Consider the following 22,587-nt stretch of genomic DNA (forward strand, 5'->3'; position numbering starts at 1 on the left):
AAAGGCACAGGACCTATTAGAATGGTCCGCCCCAGGCGCCTGATGGATCCAGAAGGATTCCTGACTGCACTGGGGGATTTGGAACTTGCTGAAGGTCATTCAGTCGATGCCCTGGTGACGGAGTGGAATACAAGGATCACCGGGACATTAGACCGAGTGGCCCCGAAACGTCCTCTCCCCCTGGAAAGATCCCAGACAGCACCATGGTACACACCACGGTTGCGTGTTCTGAGGCAGGAGGTGAGACGACTAGAACGCCGGTGGCGTAAGTCCCGCTCCGAAGATGCCCGGACACAAGTTAGAGCAGCAGTAGCTGCCTATCATGTGGCAATAAAGGCAACAAAGAAAGATTACTTTGCTGCCTCTATTGCATCAGCAGAGTGCTGTCTCAGGAGGTTATTACAAGTGGTCCGAAGCCTGGTCGGTCCAGTTGCTCAGGAACCCTTGGAATATTCGAAGGCCTCCTGTGACAATTTAGCAAAACACTTTGCTGATAAAATCGAACATCTGAGAAGCTTGATTTCGCATACCGTGAATGCAGACAGTGGACCAGAGTTGACCAGTCATAATGTGATCCAATGGGATCGGTTTCGGCCTCTTCCTTCTGAGGATGTGGACAAGGTGTTGTCAACTGTGAAACCTACCACCTGTTTCCTTGATCCATGCCCATCATGGCTCGTGATGAGCTGTAAAGAGAGATTGGGCGAGGGGATCAAGGCGGTGGTAAATGCATCCTTGAATGAGGGTGTATTGCCATTAGCTCTCAAGGAGGCAATTATAAAGCCCATCTTGAAAAAGCCCTCCTTGGATCCCCAAGATCTAAACAACTTTCACCCAATTTCTAATTTACCATTCTTGGGCAAGGTCATTGAACGAGTGGTGGCCAATCAGTCAGCGCACTTGGATGAAACAGATTATTTAGATCCATACCAATCAGGTTTCAGGACTGGACATGGAACTGAAACAGCCTTGGTCGCTCTGGTGGATGATATGAGGATGGCACTAGATAGGGGAGAATTCACCTTTCTGGTCCTCCTTGATCTCTCAGCGGCTTTTGATACCGTCGACCACGGTATCTTACTGGATCGTCTGGAGGGATTGGGAATAAGAGGCACAGTATTAAACTGGTTCCGTTCCTTTCTCTCCGATAGACACCAGCAGGTGGCATTGGGAGATGAGGTTTCAGACCCTTGGCCCCTCAACTCGGTGTGCCACAGGGCTCTATCTTTTCTCCCATGCTATTTAACATTTATGTAAAACCGCTGGGAGCTATCATCAGGAGGTTTGGGCTGCAGTGCCACCAATATGCGGATGACACTCAGCTCTACCTCTCATTTAAGTCCTCACCAGAGTTGGCTGTGGAGACCATGTCCAAGTGCCTGGAATCCGTGAGTGGATGGATGGGAAGAAACAGGCTAAAGCTGAATCCTGATAAAACGGAGGTACTGCTTGTGGGAGACAAAGGAGGGTTGGGAAATATTGACCTGGTGTTTAATGGGGTAAAACTGCCCCTGAAGGACCAGGTCCGCAGCCTCGGGGTGATCCTTGATTCCAGGCTGACCATGGAGGCTCAGGTTTCATTGGTATGCCGGGCAGCTTGGGGTCAATTGCGTCTCATCCGAAGGCTGCAACCCTACCTTCCTGTCCACCAGCTCCCACTCGTAGTACATGCTCTGGTCACCTCTCATTTAGACTACTGCAATGCGCTCTACGTGGGGTTACCCTTGAAAACAGTCCGGAAATTACAACTGGTACAAAACACGGCGGCTCGTTTACTTACGAATAGCCGCCGTTATGATCATATTACCCCAGTGTTATACAATCTTCACTGGCTTCCAGTTATTTTCCGGGCTCAATTCAAGGTGTTGGTATTAACCTTTAAATCCCTATACGGTTTCGGCCCAGTATACCTGAAGGAGCGCCTCCAATGTCATAAAGTGTGCCGCCCTACAAGATCTGCCACTCAGGGCCTTCTCTCGGTTCCACCGACTAAAGTGGCTAGGTTGGTGAAGACTCGAGAGAGGGCTTTTTCTGTAGCAGCCCCCACGATTTGGAACTCCCTCCCAATGGATCTTCGACATGCCCCTTCCCTAGATATATTTCGCCGGGGCCTGAAAACTTGGCTTTTCCATCAGGCCTTTACGACCTTCGAGACTTCCAAGGTGAACTAGTTCTAGAACTGTAATATGAACAATCTACTAAATACTGTAATTTTTGCATTGTACTGTACTGGCTATATTGTTTATTGTATTTTATCATGTTTTATTGTACGCCGCCTAGAGTGGCCACTGGCTAGATAGGCGGCCTATAAATTAAAGTTTATTATTAAGTTTATTAACTTTATGCCTGATGAGGGAAAGCTGATCCAGAGCTCTTGGACAAGTGGAGCTTTCTTATTTAGTCCCATAGAAGGGGAAGACCCATACTTGCTTGCATCACCTGTATGTACTATATAATACCCCCTCTCTCAACTACCCATATAATGAGGAATGAGGTGACATTTGTTTTACTAGTGACCAAACAGCTATGCTGCAATGCTATGTATTCAGTATGTGCAGCTATTTAAATATATGTGTTGACTTTTAAAAAAGCAACTGGATATACAAGTAAACTTAGAGTCCATTATCATTGTGCCTGTTTAAACAAGCTTGATAAAAGAAAATGTAAGTAAGTGCTGCAATGTTATGGAGCATGAGCTGTTAGAGTTAGCACAACTGTTAAATCTTACTAATGATCCTATCACTGGTAAAATACATTAGCACCAATAATTTTATTAAAGTAGGTCATTCATCTAGAATAAAAAGGGAGAAGAATGTGAATTAAATGCCAAGCATGCTAACTCCCCTGTACTTGTTAACATTGAATGTGATGCCCTGTAGGCCTTTCTCAGTATCGTTAGGAATAGATTACCTGTCAGGAATATGTATGGCATATTCAAATAAGCACTGCACATATTTTTAAAACTGATATGATATGAATCCATGTAGACCAATTTTAATAGTTCAAAATGAGTCATAATTCTTGTTAACAATACAGTTATTTTTAAAATTTGCAGCAATAGTGGTCCTTTTTTATTTTCCTTATTGAAATTAAATGATATGCCTTAGGTGAGCCATTCATCACTGCTAAAGGAACTTGCCTTCTGTTAGAGTTCTTCAGGTTTTATCCATATATAATGTATTTCCCACCATTTGGGGAGATTTTTTTTTCTACATAGGATATTCTATATATGTGTGTGTGCGTATGTTTATGTAACTTTTGCAATAGAATGAACTTGTTGGTTAAAACACAGGACTTCCATTTTATTTTATTTTAGTTATGATGGCAGGATGGTGAGAATTTTACTTACATTATATTTAAAAAGTGAGGGAGGGATGCACACGTGAGTTGACATTTCTGAAATTATATTCTGGATTTCATTTTTTTGGTAATACAGTTTATAAATTAGAAACAATGCAATTCCTGAATTAAAAAAAAGTAAAAACAAAACAACACTCATAAGCCATGCCTAAGGCAACATAAAGTTATGACTTTGGAAGGGGAGAAAGAATAATGGAAATACAGGTTGACTTCATACACCATGAAAATGATTTTGGTTACAAATGTATTATTATAGATGTTAGCAGAATAGTGAATGTAAACAAAAGCATTTCATTTTGCAATATGAAAACAAAACATATTATGTATTTAGGAAGATATATTAGTAAATACTGATATATTTAGCTTCAGCACTAAAATTAATTTCTAGCAATCTAATTTGCAATGTTCCAGACTATAATCCTCTATCCTAAACCTGGAAACAGGTGCATCACTTGTACTTTTACTATTGTTAGGCTTGTTTTTCAGTAGGTAAGTCCCATCATGTAACACACAATGTGATGAACAATAATCTGACCCCATTTTAGTCATTTTTGTTTTTTGTTTTACAAAAATATATTATGAAAACTTTAGCACACATTTGCTATTTATCATGGACAAAAAGGAAGGCAAACTGGGATCTCTTAAAATAGTGCAAGCAGAGCCCTTGTTGAGTATGCTTATATTCCTACATACACTTTGCTAACTTAACATCTCTTGGAGTTCAGAACATGGAGACAATTTTCTTAACTAACATGATGACAGAAATGTCCAAATTCTCCAAAGTTTACTAGTAATAGGATCATGGGAATTTGCCTTATGCCAAGTTAGATCATTGGCCAAACTGACTCAGTATTGTGCCATTGCTATTGTCTACACTGAATGCTCTCCAGGGTTTGAGTCTTTTCCACCTCTGTCTAGAGATGCCAGGGACTGAATCTGGGACGTTCTACTTGCAAAGCTTGTATTCTGTCTCTGAGCCTAGAATTTACAACTGAATTGCTGTCCAGCAGATTTTAGGTGTGGGAATTGTATAGTCACTAAATGCTGCAGAAGGGGCATAGTCTTGTGCCTGCCCTTTGAAATCAAACTCTATTTTGTTCTTGGCTGGGGTTTATTGAAACCTATATTCTGGGTCTGGAAGGAATTTCCCCCAAGTCCTGATGGCCAGTAACTCTTTGTTCTAGGCTATGATTCCATATTCCATAGCTGATCAGAGGGGACTGTAAGATAGTCCTGTTTTGCAGCTGGGATTGCCCCAGACTTCCTGTTCTCTTCCAGTTTAAGGATTCCTACCATACCCACATAGAAACTCATGTCTTTGGGTGGAACCTATGCAAAGTGAGGTTTGTATCCTTCCTTTCCTCCTTTTACTTGTAACGATGACATTTCTCTCTTCAGGTTTCAGGTGTGATCACTGCAACTTTCGATATAAACTCCTCCATACTTTTAAGAAAGATGGCTGTGAACCTTGCAAATGTAATATCCATGGCTCTGTGAATGATTTCTGCAACCCTTCTACTGGTCAATGCATTTGTAAGGAAGATGTCAAAGGACTTCATTGTGATACTTGCATTGATGGCTTTTATGGGTTGGATGCTTTTGGCTGTAAGCCCTGTGATTGTCAAATAGAAAGATCTGTTTCTGGTACAACGTGCAATCCTAACACAGGAAAGTGTGTCTGCAAACCTAACTTTGGGGAAAGGCAATGCAGTGACTGCTTAGATGGGTACTACAAAGTTCAGCAAAATGATTCCTTAGCCTGTCTGCCCTGTAACTGTGATAACGATGGTACAGTAAATGGCTCTTTGCTGTGTGACAAATCAACAGGACAATGTCCTTGCAAAACTGGTGTCACAGCCCTTCAGTGTAGTCAATGCATGCCTCATATGTACAATCTCACCACTAAAAACCTTCTCGGCTGCGAGATTTGTGACTGTGATCCCCTGGGGACACTACCAGAAACTGTTTGTGACCAGCTCAATGGACAATGTGTTTGCCTGCCTCATCGTTATGGAAGAAGGTGCAATAAGTGTAAACCAGGTAAGGAAATAATAACAAAACCAGCTTGTCAACTCTCTGTAGCATGATGCATTTTTAAAATAGGTTTCAAATAATGTATCCAAGGGCATCTTGAATTCCATGCATATAATTCCTGCAAGTTCTACAATGTTGTAGTATTAATTTCTAAGCAGTCTGTGCACAGATTATGGGAAATTCCATGTTAGCATGATAGACAAGTCTAGTCACAACAACCTCACATAGCCTAATACAAATGGAGGATTGCAGAACAGCTGATAAGGCGTTCCAACTATGCCAAATAAAGAATTAAAAGAGGGAAGAAGGCAGAGAAAAGAGTGGCCAAGTTAGCTGTAGGTTGGCATGTGGGGCTGCCGCCACCAACTCAGACTCCCCCAACTTTACCACCTCCTCACCCAGAGCTTGGAAAAGTTACTTTTTTGAACTACAACTCCCATCAGCCCAATCCAGTGGCCATGCTGGCTGGGGCTGATGGGAGTTGTAGTTCAAAAAAGTAACTTTTCCGAGCTCTGTCCTCACCCCACCCCATCCTGATGAACATAGTATTGATGGTGGAAAGGCACTGCTGTTGCCAATTCATGGGTTCTCCTACAGCCCTGACAAAATTGGTACAAAACAGAGTAAGGTGTGAAGGAAGACCCACCAAATCTAGCTGGAGATTCTTCTTAAAGGCATGGTTTTCTAAAAGTAGTGTTTTCTAGAACAAAAGGAAGGGAAAGGTATCTACAGTGCTAGTGGGATTTTTCTTTTCCCACGAGTAGTTGGTGCAAAAAAAATGTGTGGAGTTATGTGCAAAAGAGTGTCATGTGTCATCTTTTGGGTGTAGAATCCCAGCCTGATGAGTGGTATAGCATTTGATTGTATTGTTCTTAGACTGGGTTTCCCAGTGCATCTGCTATAGGGTCCTTTATTTCTCTAGGGGTCTCAAAACCCAATTCAATAGGTGTACCATGAGGCTTGATTAGATTGGAGCTGGATGGAGATGAGGCATTCCCAATCTACAGAGATTCCATACTGGCTGAAAGATTATTCCATTTGTCCCTGTTAGTAGAGGAAATCTAGTGTACATTTACATTCACGTTCTGACTTGCCCTATGAGGCCAATTCTGTACTAGCTCATTCTTTCAAGCAAAAATGAGACTCGTAGAGTCAAAGTGCTGGAGTAGGGGTGGGGAATCTCAGGCCTGGGCCCCCAATGTGGCCCTCCAGACCTCTCTGTCTGGCCACTTCTCCCATCCTCCAGATCTCCCCCAGGCCACATCCCTCACTAACTCTGTTCACACTCTCCAGTTCTTTTGTCCGGCTGAAATGTGTCCTTGAACTGTAATAATGCCTCTAGACAGAGAGCCACTGTAGAAAGTTATTGCCCTCCCCTATCAGTTCCATGTGTTCCTCAGACAGTTGCCTATTGGAATGCAGCCCTCAGGCTGAAAAATGTTCCCCATGTATGTGCTAGGGAACAGAAATGGTAGCAGATCTTGCTCTCTTGGAAACAATATATTACAACAAGAGTAAGGCTCACACAAAATATACAAATGAAGCTCTTTGGTGTACAACGTTTAAAACCCATTACAATGGTATCTCGGTGTAATTTCTTAGATGAACACGAATGCCATATTGATTGTGTCAGCTATTAGATGATTCTGGACATTAAGTGTTCCACATAAGCAGAACTGTTAGAGACTTGCCAAAGCCTGGTCCTCAACATTTTTAAGGAATTGTAAAATATCTGGATTCAGTGCTGAGAAGCTGTGTTTGGTGACCATCTTGAAATATTTAAAGGGCTGGGTCTTGTCAGTATTATTTCCCCCAGTCTGGTAGTCATCTCCTGTGCCTGATAGAAATGTTGGTTGTGTAGAGCAGGTGTGCCAGTGTGCACTGGACATCATTTAAGGAAAGTACTCCCCTTCCATCATGTTTCAGCCCCATATCCAGAGCACCTACATTACTGAGTTGTTCACATGCTCATAAAATACACTGATTATTCCAAGACTGAGGCACTGAATCCTCTCCCTCCCCATCTCCTTGAAAATATTTTACCTGTTCTCCAAAATCTGACTTAACTTTAAAAAGCTTTAAAGTAATAGGCTTATTTCAGATTTTAGCTGTGATCCTCTTACCTGGAAGCAAGGCCATTGAACTCAGTAGGATTTACTTCTGAATAGGCATGCATAAGTAACAAAAAATGGCATGGATGATTATCCCTGAATGTATTAAAATAGCCATGCACATTAAATGGATCACTGGAACTACAGTATGTTGCAAGGACTTGGAAAGGTTAGAATTTGGGCCTCCATTATATATTTTTAAAAATATTTCAAATTTTGATATATGAGCTAATGAATAGAACATGTCTCTCTCCCCCACCTCCATCCTCAGTATTACCTGACCCACTGACCCTCAGTAGCGGTCTTTTAATCAGAGAGCGGGCTGGGAGAGGCAGAGATAAGTTGACAAGACTTCCTGGGACAGTCACCTTTGTCCTTGGAAGGGAATGGCAAGGACGTATGCTGCTCTATTTTTCTTATAGAATTTTTTTAATTGATAGCATAAACTGAAGAGAGCAAACTGCTTATGCTGACAAGGGTATTTCCTGCCTCCATGCCTCTTTGTATAATCAACAACAACAAGCCTTGAGTATTGCTGCACTTTCAGAGATCTAATTTCTTGAAGGCTAAGGGATCATTGCACTATTTTTGCTGGCTTTAAAATATGGGGTTGTATTCAATCTTAGTCCTACTCAGGGTAGACACACTGAAATTAATGTACATGACTAAATTATATCTATTTATTTCAGTAAGTCTACTCTGAGCAGTACTTAGTTGGATTCAGCTCCTGGATTCAACTCCTGCAGTTGCATATAATGCAACTCTAGCACAAGGATGCGGATTCAGGAGGAATTCCATGTGCCTTCCTTCCCACTGCAGCTCACTGTGTACCCAAAAAGCTACTCCTGATGGATCGGGAACCTTTTGGAAAGATCTGGAATATAGGGTGAGGGCTACATTAAAAGGGAGAGGATTGCAGAAAACTGGACAGGGAAAGCTTCTGGGGGTGAAGACAACCAGGTTGACAACCGCTTGTGTTGGCAAGAATATATACAGGCCTGAAAAAAATGTAGGCATAGGTGGAAGCAATGGCATGTGTGCGATTTGTTCACATCCCTGAAATGGCAAATTTTCTAGAAAAACAGCAACACACAAAACACAACCCAAAAATCAGTGTAATAGTACTCGTAATGCTGTTTTACATCATTTTTTAACTCTGATGATCAGTCTAATTTTCACACCATTTTGTTTTTAAACAGGGTTTTATATTTCTCTGCATGGTATTAATGGTTGCTTTCCCTGTTTATGCCACACAACTGGTTCAGTGGATGACGTCTGCGACAGTCTCACTGGCCAGTGCGTTTGCCATGATTCTTCTGTATCTGGGAGGAGATGCGACCGTTGCAGAGACGACTATTATGGATTTGACTCTGAAACTGGGAGGTGAGTGATTATTACAAAGCAGAGCTGATTTGTTGGGCTTATTCATATCTAACCACAAAACCCACATTTTCCATATTCGGTTGGTGGCCTTGAGATCCATACTTGTCCTGTTTATGGTCAGATTATTGTGAAAATCTGATTTTTAAGCATCCATACATGTGGGCTTTTTTCCCTAAATCCCTTTAGCATTGGCCACTCCCCTGAGTCCACCACTTTTCAGTGATTGGTCCATAATGGTCATTTGCAGGGATGTTTGTCTCCCCCTGCCATCCCCATCAGCTGTTGGGCAGGAAAAGAGGCTTTGCCTGCTGCTTGATTGACTGCAAGATCAATGCCACATTAAAGTACTAGAGCTTGCTCCTCTCCCCCCTTCCCCCTATCAGCCCAAAGAAGCTCAGTTAAAAACATCCTCCTTTAAACGCAGTGTTTTCAATGAATGGTTTGCATAATATTGCAAAATAGCTTTTAAATGGAAGTATTATTCATTAAACATTTGATTTTATGTTTGATCGCAAAATAGTAGGGTTTTTTTTAAAAAAAAAAAACACAAACCAATGCAATAGTTACAAAAGCCAGAAGGAGGAGGTACCCCAGTTCAGTAACAGAAGCAGGAAGCAAGGAGGAGGAGGCATGGACAAAGGGTGGATCCAACTTCAGTACCAAAAATGCAACTGGCTATTAGTAGGGAAGGAGACAGGTGGCTTGGCATATGATGGAGGAATGCCCATGGACTGCCTATGGCAGGAAAGTCCAGTCATTGCATCCAAGTGTACAGTCGTTAATGCAACTGATTATCAATACAGGAAAGCATATCGGTTTTTCAGTGATATTCCTAATGCAGATTTGTGAATGCAAAATCCACACTGGCTTGCAACATCATATTGATAATGTTGAATTAATGAGGACACAAAGCAATAACACTGCAGATTATACAGTTATATGGATGGGCCCGTTGTTTCAATTTTCTTTTCAGAATGTTGATGAGCACATATGTTTGTCAAACAGCTAAGTTCGTTACATGGAAAACCCAGTGTTCCTTTTTGCTTTTTCTCCATGTCCTGGACAAGAAACTGCAACTCAGAAGTGTCCCCGAAGGCTAATGCTTATGTTTACAGGGAGCTGTGCAATCTCTAAGCCAAGCCGCAGGGCACAGATCAGAGTAGCTCTCAAGCCTCAGGTGCAAGAGCCCCCCCAACAAGTCCATCAAACTCATTGAAGCACCCCATTCTATTTGGTCCAAAGTCCCAAGGACTGTGGCCTAGTCCTTGCCCAGCATTGAAAATTAGTCACATGGGGGGGTTGGGGAGACTCCTTCCTCAGCCAGGAATAGGATCCCAGCTTAACTTTGGGAGGAGATATTAGTCATCTTCATGTGTTACATCTAGAGGGAAAGTATATTGAATGGGGTGTTTAAATCACACGGGAGAAAACTCTCTGCTACAAACATGCTGAACACACCAACAGCAACAGTGGGGAAAGATGGACAAACACAACTTGGGGGAACACAGCAAAGGGCCCAAAGAGCCCTCAACAGGCTTGCTTTCTACATGTGAGTAACCCTGGCCTTTGATGCCTATATATATTCATGAATAGGCAAAAAAACCCTTGCGGTGCCTCTGAGCATGTGGTGAGTGGTGGCAACACCTGCCTTATCCCAAGATGCAGAATTAAATTTTTGCATGTTTCTTGGTGGTGTTCTTACTTTGCTTCTTGCTTCTGTGCTTCTTGCTTCTGTGTTACTACTGTATACAGAGAATCTAACCTAGAAAATAATATTTCTCTCATTATTCATCCTAGAAATCTGTGTCAAATTTATTTTTATTAATCTCAAAGCCTTTTTATTGGTCAATGTCAGCAATGTGAAGACAGCCTTTAGTGTTTCATACTGGAGGTTCTATTTCTATTTTGGATGCATTAACACTTGAATCTGAAACTGCAGTTTGATGTAAAATCAGACTGATTACAATATGTTGCTACTTAAACAATGAATCTATCTGTTGGAAAAAACAAACTTGGCCTGCCCAAGATGCATATTTTCAGCCTGCTATGCTCAAACCACTCCACTTAAGGAAAGGCGGGCATGGTCAATTAAAAACATAGAGCACACCTAGAAATTTGCTAGAATTTGCACACCTCCCACTGTTTTGTCGTGTGCAAACTGAGACACTCCTCATGTCTGTTGGAGACTATTCTACAGAATAGTCAGTGCCATTATTCCACAATTGTTTCTGGAGTATTTTTGGTGTAAATTTTGCAAAGTGTTGCTGTACTTCATATATTTACAGAAACAGAAGGAAAAGAAAATGATTTACTATAGGAAACTTCACTAAAATTGTAAATTAAATTAAACATATTTAAAGTGACTATTTGAACTAAGTCAACTGGCCAGGAGAGGGAGGAGGGGAAAGGGAGAGAGAAGAGGAGGGATGAAGATGGAGAGAGGGAGGGGGAAGGGATTGGGTGGGTGGGCACTGGGCAGAGGTAAAGCCCCTTTCGTTTCCAAAAGGAAAACATTATGAATAGTGTAATTGTTTTTCAGCATTTTCCCCACCTTAGGAACATGTAGTCTTCCACCCAAATTTAATCCAAAATTGTCCTTGGCCACATCCACACCTGACCTTTATTTCACTTTTAGACAGTCATGGCTTCCCCCAAAGAGTTCTGGGAAGTTTAGTTTGTGAAGGGTACTGAGAGTTGCTAGGAGAGGCCTTATTCCCCTCACAGAGCTACAGTCCCCAGAAGAGGGGCTGACTGTTAGACCACTCTTACCACTGGAGCTTTGTCAGGGGAATCTGAATCTCTTAACCAGTCTCTCTGACTGTTGTGTGTATCACCATGAAAACTTAGAGGGTTGTTAAGCAAGCGTTTCTGAGTCCAGGACTATAAGTTTTGTAAGGTTTTGTTTTGAAATGAGATGGGAAACATCAGAATGGCATGGGGGACATTTTCAATTTAACATTGCGGAATGTGAAAAATCCATGCTGGCTATAATATTGTTGCACGCCACCCCAGTCTCCAAGCAGTGAGATTTCAAGGGGGTCCCTGTGCTCGTCCTGGGTTTGGTTTCCTTGGGAAGAAGGTCAGTGGAGACTGTGGTGTCTTAATGAAATAGGGTTTATTTATTTACACATATTCCAACCTGAGCTTAGGATGGAGGGGTTCAAGGCATCAGAAGTTCAATATCTAGTTTTCCACCCGTGTTACAGGAGGCATCCTAAAGCCATGGTACAGAGAGCCAGTCTCTCTGCCTGCTTCCAGTTCCCAGCCTTTCTCAGACACAACTCAAAACACAAGCCTCTCCTAGGCCCCTAGGCTCTCCTGAAGAGTTTCAATGACAAAAGGGTCTTCCTGGCCCATTCACCAGTTGCTGGGGACCTGATAGACCCATTAACAAAACTGGCCACTCTATTAGCTTAACAAAAGAAACTCATCTGGTCAGCAGATCGAGTTTCTCTCCTCAAGGCACAGGATTCCAAATCAGAGGCTGGAAGGGGACTCATAGGAATTATCCATTCCACCCCCCAAACTCACAACAGTATATAGCCACTCTGGTGACTGTATAATGAAGACCCCCTTATTCTTCTGATCACAAATTGTTAAAGTGATTTTAGTCTTGTATTTTAATACTGTTGCAACCTGCCCTGGAAACTTTAGTCTTCTCCCTCTCCCAGTCATTCATGTAGAGGAGGGGTGAAGTATGCCAAAAAAAGGTTGGTGTAATCAGAGCTTGGAAAAGTTACTTTTTTGAACAACTCCCATCAGCCCAATCCAGTGGCCATGCTGGCTGTGGCTGATGGGAGTTGTAGTTTAAAAAAGTAACTTTTCCAAGCTCTGGGTGTAATAGAACCATTTTTACAGCACTTTTGCATCAGTTTCTCAGTCTTCTGCACTTCATGAAATACCTGTTTGGAGCATTACATCTTGACACCCAACAATGGATTTCCCAAAAAGTGTGGCTGGCCAGGAGCAGAGCTTGGAAAAGTTACTTTTTTAAAACTACAACTCCCATCAGCCCCAGCTAGCATGGCCACTGGATTGGGCTGATGGGAGTTGTAGTTCAAAAAAATAACTTTTCCAAGCTCTGGCCAGGAGAATGAGTGTGGAGCATAGGACAGCTTCAGAGGGGCTTTTTTAAAAAAAGGATGAGAAGTGGATGGTTGTTTTTTTTTTTTTTTTAAAGCTAAATGCTTCTTTTAACTTTTAAAGAAAATCTCCCACTGGGCCTTCCAAATCTGCTGCAGAGGTTGTGGAAACCCCAGAACAGATTTGCGGGGCACTCAAGGGGAGGAGGTGAAGTTCTGTTGTGCAAGAGGAAGTCCTTGCACAAAAAGGACAACTTTGTTGAATACAGCCTTTAGAATTTAATGCCCAAAACTAGCCATATTGTTTTCTTTAGAAAAAATGGCTTGTGTGTGTGCGTGTGTCCAATCTGGATGTATGTAGTTCAGGTGTTTGACCCACTGAAAATCACTACCGATGTTGCTGCTTGTAAGAAATAGCATTTTGGGGGCAAATAGCAGCTGGGGGGTTACTTCAGGATTAAACCTTTTGCCCCTGCTATGGTCCCAATCCATCATTTCCATATAAATTCTGAGAGATATGTGACCAGCTTTAAGCATGTTACTTAAACTGTAATTGCTCAATCTTGGCTCCCAGCTGCAGTAGAAGGATAATAATCAATCTATCTTTCCAAGGTGTTATAAGAATTAAATAGAAATAAGGAAACAATAGTGTTTGCATAGTATGTTACATAGATCAAGTATTTATTATTTAACTGGTGTAAACTGAGTTTGATTGTCATACATGAATCACAGAAACTGAAACGGGGTTGAGGGGCTTATATGATGGAGGTCCAGAAAATAAAATAACATTGAGCTAAGTTTTTTAAAAAAATGTTGTGTGTCTATTCCACAAAGAATAAAAGCTAGGTATTAATACAAAATTATAAAGTACTAAATATTTTACTGCTTGGCATATGCCAGCACTCTCCATTTCTATATACTTTCCTACACTTACGATGACTTTTAAATAGTCCAAACAGTACCTCTCTTTGAAGGGGGATTTGAATGCACTCTGTGCAGATGAATGAACATCATGCAATTTGTGGGAAGACGCCCTTTGCTCTTGATTATAAAAGAAACAAATTACAGTATTATAGTTTCCAAGAGAGTGTTTTTATTTATTCCCAAAAGAATATTATTCCATAAAACAAATTTGCAGCTTATTTTGCAGCCTTTGCTTTTATCAGTCTTTTAAATGGTGTTGAACTCAGGAGATCACACAGTAAGTCACTAAACTCTTTTAAGAAAGAGAGATGCAGTTGACAAATTATGTGAGCTATTTTTGTAAATTCATTTTAATCAATCTTCATATTTTATTTCAAATATGTTACTTGATTTTTTAAAATAAATAAATAAATAAATAAAAATTAGTTTCTAAAATTACATTTGAACTGTTGGCCTGGATGCAGATTATAATTTTAAGAGAGTTATAACACAGCATCATGACAATGCTTTTAAAAAACTTAGTATCCTCTCTGGTCACACAGGTCTTGAAACATTAAAAAACTTGCATTCCCTGTTTGACCAGAACACAGATTAGAGTTCGTTAATGAAAGTACTCTGTAGCAGTGATGAGAGCAATTTCCTCCAGTATCATTGCATCCTCTCAGTGTTGTCCAACAGAGCTTTCCCTAGAGTTCTTCTGCGATCTGGCCCAGGGGAGATATGGAGGTACCCTCAATAATACATTGTGACATATTTGCAAGATGCTTTCAGCATAAAGTTACCCACATCTACAGTTAATGCAGTGCCACTAGTGAAGTCTTCCACTGGCCAGAGCACAGTCTGGTCCAGTGTTATTGAATAACTTTCAGTTTTGAGGCCTGAGAATGTGGACAAGGTGCTTGGTCAAGTCCAGTTGATCACTTGTATTCCAAGCCTTTGTTCCTCATGTCCCAGCTGGGTCCAGGAAATAGTTAAGAGAGAAGGCATGGCTGCAGGCAAAAATCAGATATATTGTATATGGGGCTGCCTTTGAACACAGTCCAGAAGATTCAGCATATCCAGAACAGGACTGCAAAGTTATTAATGGGGACTGGGTAATTTGAGCACATTACACTAGTGCTTTATCATCTGCACCTGGCTCCAGTCTGTTTCCAGAACCAATTAAAATGGCTGTTTTTGACTTTTAAAGCCCATAATAGCTTTGGACCAAGTTACATGAAGGATCACTTCCTCCCACATGGACCTACCCTGACTTTTAGAATTCATATAACCACCCATCTTTGCCAAAGCTTCATTCCCATGCAGAAGGGAGCTTTGGGGGGCATTGCTTCTTTTATACAAGGTGTGTGGGTTTCTCCCTCTATCTTTTATTAACTTTTAACATAGAATTTAAAAACAAAGCCAAGCTGACCATTCCATGCAGCCAGCTTGCACAGGGTGTAGAGGCTCTACTGCCATCCACTTTGAAAACATGCCCAGAGTATACCTGGGAACTGTTGTCATACAGTCAGAGGTTTTCTCAGGCTTCCAATAAGGACAGACCCTGCTACTTACTAATGGGACATAGCTGTTTATTTTAATATAAAACACAATTGAGACCTAGAGCCTCTTACGACTGTCACCCATCTTTTCAAGCACACAAAGAAATCAGGGTTTCTTCTTACCATGCTGCATATGGAAGGAAAATGGACCCTCCTACTGTTAGTAAGTCTCCTAGTAATACTGCATGCCCTTTAGCACAGGAACACTACTTGGTGACACTTGGAGTGATTGCTTGGCTTTGTTTTTAACTTTGCAGTTAAAAGGAAAGAGAAGGAGAAAACCTTCCCCACATCATATAAAAGTAAATACCCTCCCACCACCTCTGATCCTTGGGACAGATTTCACCCTCCTCCCTGAAGCTTCCAAAAGAGCCCCTTCTACAGGTGCCCCCACCAAGTGGGCTGCGTACAGGGAAAAGGGCCTTTTGTGTGTGGTGGCACTCAGTTAAGGAATTGTTTCCACAGAAAGGCTAACCTGGTACCTTCCTTATATTCTTTTCAGTGCCAGGTAAAGACTACTTAGCTTTCCCAATGCTTTTCAGATATCTGCACTTTTACTCCTCTGGCTTTTAGATCAATATTTAGTGATGCTGTGTGTGTTATTACACTGTGTTACTTGAAGATACTCAAACTTTTATGTTGCTTTTAATTGTTTTGTTCTTGACTATTCTATTCCAATGTTTTATTGTTGTAAGCCACTCAGAGAATACTGTTGTATGAAAATACTGGGTTGTATCCAATGCTGCTGTTCTCCTTGTGTGACAGACTTCCTCTTGTGCAATGGGACATCCTCCCCCTGCCTCCTGTAGCCCCCACAAACACTGTCAAAATTTGCTCCTGAGGATCAGGGGACCCTCAGGAGCAGATTGGGGGAGGGGAGAAAAAGGGGAACTCCCATTGTGAGAGTAGAGCTCTGCGGGTGCAGCAATGGATACAGCCCCCTGAAAATAAGTGAATAAACAGGGTTTTGCTACATAGATATATGGAAGAATGTATGGTAAAATGATTATATTTATATTCATTTAATAGTAGTTCCCTTTGTGTGTTAATCAATGCACTGTTTGTGTGGTTTCAAGATTGTAATCTCTGTGTATTGATTTTTTTTAATGAACAACTGTATTCACACTTTCTAAAAATGCTCATTTTTAAAAAGTCACAGTTTTCTACTTTTAAGAAATTTGCATGAAAAGGCTCTCTATTCGGGTTCCTTACTAGTCCACTTTGCACTCCTAGGGTGCTTTCACACTGCACTTTATTCCGTTATTCTGACGATTTCTTACCTGGTAATTTGCGCATTATATTTGAGCTTTCACACGACATACCGGGTAGCTCCGAAATTCTGGTGGAATGTAGTGCAAGTGTAGCGCTAATTTCTACAATGAATGATACCAGAAATAATCCGTTAGCAAGGCTGGGAACCCAGAAGATCGCAGGAGTTTTTTGCTAGCTGCTGCCGCAGTGCGTTTCCCCCCTTTAGTTGCGCAGGTTGTTTTTTTTTTGGTCTGATGAACGTCGTACCGGTATTCCGGCATCAGCGCAGATAGCAGCAGCATTTCACACACACACACTCATCTTGATACAACTAAAACAATTTAAAAAGTCAGATCCTAAAGGGAGAGGGCTTGCATGGCGACGGGACAAGATCTTAGACCTCCTACACAGTGGGGAACAGTGTGCATGGGTGAGGGATGAAAACAAGCTGTGTGAAGGACAGTTGTGCGAAATGCTGCTATATTGGCTGAAAAAGTACTGTTTCTTATCACAAGAGGCACTGCAGTGTGAAAGAGATTTTAGAAATCAAGATAGAAGCACTACCTTTTTAATCGGTTAAACTAGTGCTATTAGCCCCATGTGTGAAAGCAGCCCTAGTTATTCCAAAACAGTTCGGATCATTGTGTGCCACAATTAGAAAAAAATATAGTAACATTTCATAATGATGCTGTCAGGAGGTAAAGGACTCAAGCAACTCAATTAAATAATATTACTCATAAAGGCAAATAAGGGAATAAAATGAAGAGGGAAACCCCAGACCAAGGATGGTCAACATCAGAGACCACACTATTCTCCAGACATAAACATGAATGGTCAGAATCCATTGCCTTTAAGAGACAGTATAGCAGCAATCACTTCTCTTTTCATAAGATGCAAAGAAAGTGTTTATGAAACACACACATTGTTCTTTTTCCTTAGAAGTGAAACTATGAGCAAAATCTTTTATAATGCCCAGATTAACATTTTGTGAGCCATAAATCAACAATCCCTGCCCGAGTCTCAATGGCTTATTACGATGGAGGAAGAGAAAATAATTCTGAGCTGCTTCTGCTATAGAGTGTTCCACAGCTGGGCTTCCTTAAGAGGCAGGACAGACTATACAGTGAAAGCATGTGGCTGTTGTATAGTCATAGGAACATAGGAAACTGGCTTACACTGAACCAATATTTTTGGCTACTTTTTGGGGGGTGGGAGGGATGCTATTCATGGCAGAGGAGCAAGAATAGAAGTCCCCTAAAGATGATGGAAGGTGGGCGATTTCACTCATTTTTTCAAAGAGGGAGGGTTTGACTTACTGTCCTAGTCTATAGCCCAGAAAGATACAGTGGTGTAGCAGGATTGCTTCAGAGCCCCAAGTCTACTCAAGTTTGTAGAAGTGGGTTGGTATGTCCTTTACTCCTTTGTTAAGGAAGTCTGAGATTCTTATTTATTTATTAATTAAATTTATACCCCGCCCTTCCTCCTAGCGGAAGGAGCCCAGGGCGACAAACAACCCCCCTAAAACATCTTAAAAGCAAAGGACGTTAAAACATATTGAAAGAAAATATATTTGAAAACATATTAAAACAAAGATTCTGCTCCTCATAAGGTTCCCGTGAGGCTTAATTGTACCATCTGAAGTTTTTATAGGCACTTCCCCCTCCCTACCAGGGTGTCTCCAGTGCCCAGGACTGTGTAGTTTCTTCACTCACAGTCCTCACTTTTAGCCATCCCTACCTTAAATCAGTCTCTTCTTAGTTTTCTTTGCTGCCTCTGAGATAGTGGTAGTTTCCCCTAAGCCTCCATCATTTCCTGTTGCATTTGCTGCTGCTGCCTCTGCTTGCCTCCTCTCCCCCATCCTGCCCATTAACATTGCCTTGTATGTAAGCAGTGGCTGAATCGGCATGTTCAAGCTGCTCCTGCAGCCAAGCCACATCATTTCTTGTCCAGCTGTGTTTACACCCAGTTGTGTTGGATCTAGAGATGTGTGGCAATCAGGCTGTCTAGAGATCACATCTGTCACATCTAGAGATGTGTGGCAATTACTACCTACCTTTCAATGCTTATCTGAGATGCCTGAGGTTTTTTTCTGTCTGAAATTAGCTATGGCATTCTGATTCACCCCCAACAGGAAATGCTGCAGGGTCAGGTGGATCCAGCACGTGTTATATTTGTTCCGGGTGAACATGAACCTTTTTCCTCCAACATTAATTAAAAAATATTGTATAAATAAGATGTGCCAGATCCTCTCTCCCCGAAAAAGTTTAGTGAAATTCAACTGTCTGCCCCCCCCCCAAAAGGAGCAGAAATTCTCTAGACACTTTTACAAGGGATGAATTGTCCCCTGAACACTGGAGGGAGGTCTGTTGTTCAATTTTACAATATACAACAGACCACTGATCCATTGAACTTATTATTGTCTATGTTAACTGACAGTGGCTCCCCAAGGTTTCAGACAGGAGCATTTGAGAGCCTTGCCTGAAGATGTCAGGGACTGAACATCAGACTTTGAGCATGCAAAACATGTGTTCTACCACATTGTTATGGGACACCGCTGCACAGTTTCCAGGGCAAGCCAATGGCATCATTACATTTTTTTTTAGAAGTCTAGGTCATAAGTGGAAGAAACACCAACTTTAATAGTGAATTTGAAGCGTTTTTCTAAAGAGATTATAGTATTTTGTTTTTCTACTACAGCCCATTTTGTAAAGTTCTTCATTTGTGATGCTTTATTATGTGACTGAAAAGAAGCCACTGAATTAAACCCTATTATGTCTAACTGAAGTGTTAAATGTGCTTTCATTACTTTCTTGATTTGTTTTTGTTTATAGATGTCAGCGTTGTAATTGTCATCCTGCAGGAGCCATTAATGGAACTTGTCATCCCATTACTGGACAATGTGTGTGTAAACAATTTATAACTGGCTCAAAATGTGACAACTGTGTTCCCAGTGCTAGTAATTTGGTCATTCAAAACCTGTTTGGCTGCAGTAAAAGTAAGTGGTGGTTGGTCATGAGAGCAAATATTTCATATTAATGGTTCTTACTGGTTTACTTATTGTTAAACAATATAACTGTAATGCTCAAAATAGATGTTACTGATAACCTGAACTCCCCCACACACTTTATTAATATGTTAGGAGAAATATTATGTTTTGGTACTTAGATATATCACATGATGCGTTGTAGCAAAGACAGCGTGGATGTTTGTATCAACGAAAGTAAGCAAATTACACCAGTGCTCTAGTTTTCATAGGGCTGTGGAATGACTTACTTCAATAGTATCTTCTTTCCCGAGCCTTATTGGGATCCCATATTGCTCTACGTGGAAGTGGAGATGCACTGAAGAGCCCAACCCTCTAGTGTGTGTGTGCATATGCGTTTATAGTGATGCAACCTGTGCATGTACAGGGTGAAGGCTTCCTCACCATCCAGAACCTTGAGTGATAAGGGTTCCAGATTGTGTAGGAAGCTGTCTTTCGTACAGGTGTGTGTGTGAAGACTCTGTCACTATAGACATTTGTCCTACTTGGTGCATCCCTACTGTCAGCTCCTGTGTAGAGCAAACTGGCAGGTATAATGCTTGAAGAGGGCTTATTGTCCACAGTACCATTCTCAAATTTATGTAAGTACTTAGAGATAGTTTTGCTCACTAAATGATTTTCCATAGGAGGCTCATCCAAGTCCTAGTCTAAGCATATTTTATTTATTTATTTCATTTGTGAATCTGATCCTATAAGCAGTTTACAATACAATTAAAACATGTATAAAACAACCAGACATATAAAACAGTTAAAGCAATTAGATATATAAAAATAATTTTAAAATTACATATAAAACAATTAACAAAAACAATTATACATATACATACATTCAATTTCAAATCCAGTACTTTAAAGATATAAGACCTTTTGTGGCAAAGTGTAATGGCAAAACCACTATTGAAATGGGCAGGGCTCCCATTCATTTTAGAGGTGCTTGTTCAGGAAAACATCCTGTTGGATTGTTCCCTGAGGGCTACAGTCCTATACACATTTGCCTGGAGTAAGTCCCACTGGATTCACTACACTCAATTTGAATAAGCCTCAAATAGAAAATAACAAAATCTAATCTTCCAAAAGGACTCATGATATAAATTTAAAAAAAATGTTTCCAGTTATGGTTATTCTTGGCTACTGCAGACTACAGTAGCATTTGCTAAGTGAGATACAGAAAGGGGCCCATAACCCTTTGAAGTTAGTTTAATGTTGTGGCTCTAATGTACCCCAAACTTGAACAGTTGCAGGTGCAAAGAAGTTTTAATAACAGGAACCCTATACTTTTTTTCTGATAACACAATCCCCTTTGCCCCGATAGTTATCAATGTATTCTCTCTAGCAATTTGAACTAGAAGGACACCGGACATGGAGATAGTGATCTGCAGGTGGGGTGTTTTTCATCTACCCCATTGTCATGGACAGATCACCGCCTGCTGAGATTTAGGCTTACAGCGTCCCTTTCCCTCTGCAAAGGTGGGGGACCTATTAAGTTGGTCCGCTCCCGGAGACTAATGGATCCTTTGGGTTTTCAGAAGGCTCTGGGAGATTTTCCGGCTGATAAGACTAGTGCTCCTGTTGAGGCCCTGGTTGAACTGTGGAATACGGAAATGACCTGGGCTGTTGACACGATCACTCCCGCGTGCCCCCTTCGATGTAGAGCTCATACAGCTCCGTGGTATACCCCGGAGCTGAGAGTGATGAAAAAAGAGAGGAGGAGGCTTGAGTGTAGATGGAGGCGAACTCCTGACGGATGCAATTATGCTCTGGTAAGTGCCTCCACTAAGCTGTACATAAAAGCGGTAAGAGCAGCAAAAAAGTGTTATTTTGCTGCCACTATTAGATCATCTTTATGCCGCCCAGCGGAGCTTTTTAAGATAGTACGTGGGCTTTTACATTCTGGCCCTCAGGATATCATAGAGTCATCTGAAGCCCGCTGCAACGAGTTTGCGGGGCACTTCCAAAATAAAATCGCATGCATCCGTAGGGACCTCGACTCTAATGTTACAAAAGTTGGATCCATTGAGGTACGTAGATCACGGTCTTGTCCGCATTTATTGGATGAGTTTCAGTCGGTGCAGCTTGAGGAAATTGACAAGATGCTTGGACTGGTGCGTGCAACCACATCGGTACTAGACCCTTGCCCCTCTTGGCTAGTTAAAGCTAGCCGGGCTGGAACTGCCGGCTGGGCCAAGGAGGTGATAAATGCCTCCTTAAGTGAGGGAGTTGTCCCTCGCTGTCTTAAGGAGGCTGTAGTGAGACCTCTCTTGAAGAGGTCATCCTTGGACCCAGATAATTTGAACAACTATCGACCGGTAGCGAATGTTCCATTTCTGGGCAAGGTCTTGGAACAGGTGGTTGCCAGCCAGCTCCAGGCGCTCTTGGATGAAACCGATTATCTAGATCCGTTTCAATCCAGTTTTAGGCCCGGTTTTGGCACAGAAACAGCCTTGGTCGCCCTGTATGATGACCTCTGTCGAGAGACGGACAGGGGGAGTGTAACTCTGTTGATTCTCCTTGATCTCTCAGCGGCTTTTGATACCATCGACCATGGTATCCTTGTGGAGAGACTTGCGGAGTTGGGAGTTGGGGTTACTGCTTGGCAGTGGCTTCGCTCCTACTTGGCGGATCGTCTCCAGAAGGTAGTGCTTGGGGAGCATTGCTCGATACCCTGGACTCTCCATTGTGGAGTCCCACAGGGATCGGTTCTGTCCCCCATGCTTTTCAACATCTACATGAAGCCTCTGGGTACGGTCATCCGGAGTTTTGGAGTGCGCTGCCACCAGTACGCTGATGACACGCAGCTCTACTACTCCTTTTCATGTTCCTCAGGTGAGGCTGTTGATGTGCTAAACTGTTGCCTAGCC

At 41.7% G+C, this 22,587-nt stretch overlaps 1 protein-coding gene across 1 annotated transcript in view; it reads left to right on the forward strand.

Annotated features, from left to right (window-relative positions):
• USH2A (usherin) overlaps positions 1 to 22,587 on the forward strand; it is a 766,975-nt gene that overhangs the window by 144,234 nt on the left and 600,154 nt on the right. Inside the window, exons 12-14 of the mRNA XM_061626123.1 lie at positions 4,759 to 5,400; positions 8,705 to 8,888; positions 19,518 to 19,681. Of these exons, the coding sequence (XP_061482107.1) occupies positions 4,759 to 5,400; positions 8,705 to 8,888; positions 19,518 to 19,681 (990 nt within the window). The remainder of the gene's footprint in view (positions 1 to 4,758; positions 5,401 to 8,704; positions 8,889 to 19,517; positions 19,682 to 22,587) is intronic.

Source organism: Rhineura floridana, chromosome 4 (genome assembly GCF_030035675.1).
Source record: "Rhineura floridana isolate rRhiFlo1 chromosome 4, rRhiFlo1.hap2, whole genome shotgun sequence".
Taxonomy (NCBI): Eukaryota; Metazoa; Chordata; class Lepidosauria; order Squamata; family Rhineuridae; genus Rhineura; species Rhineura floridana.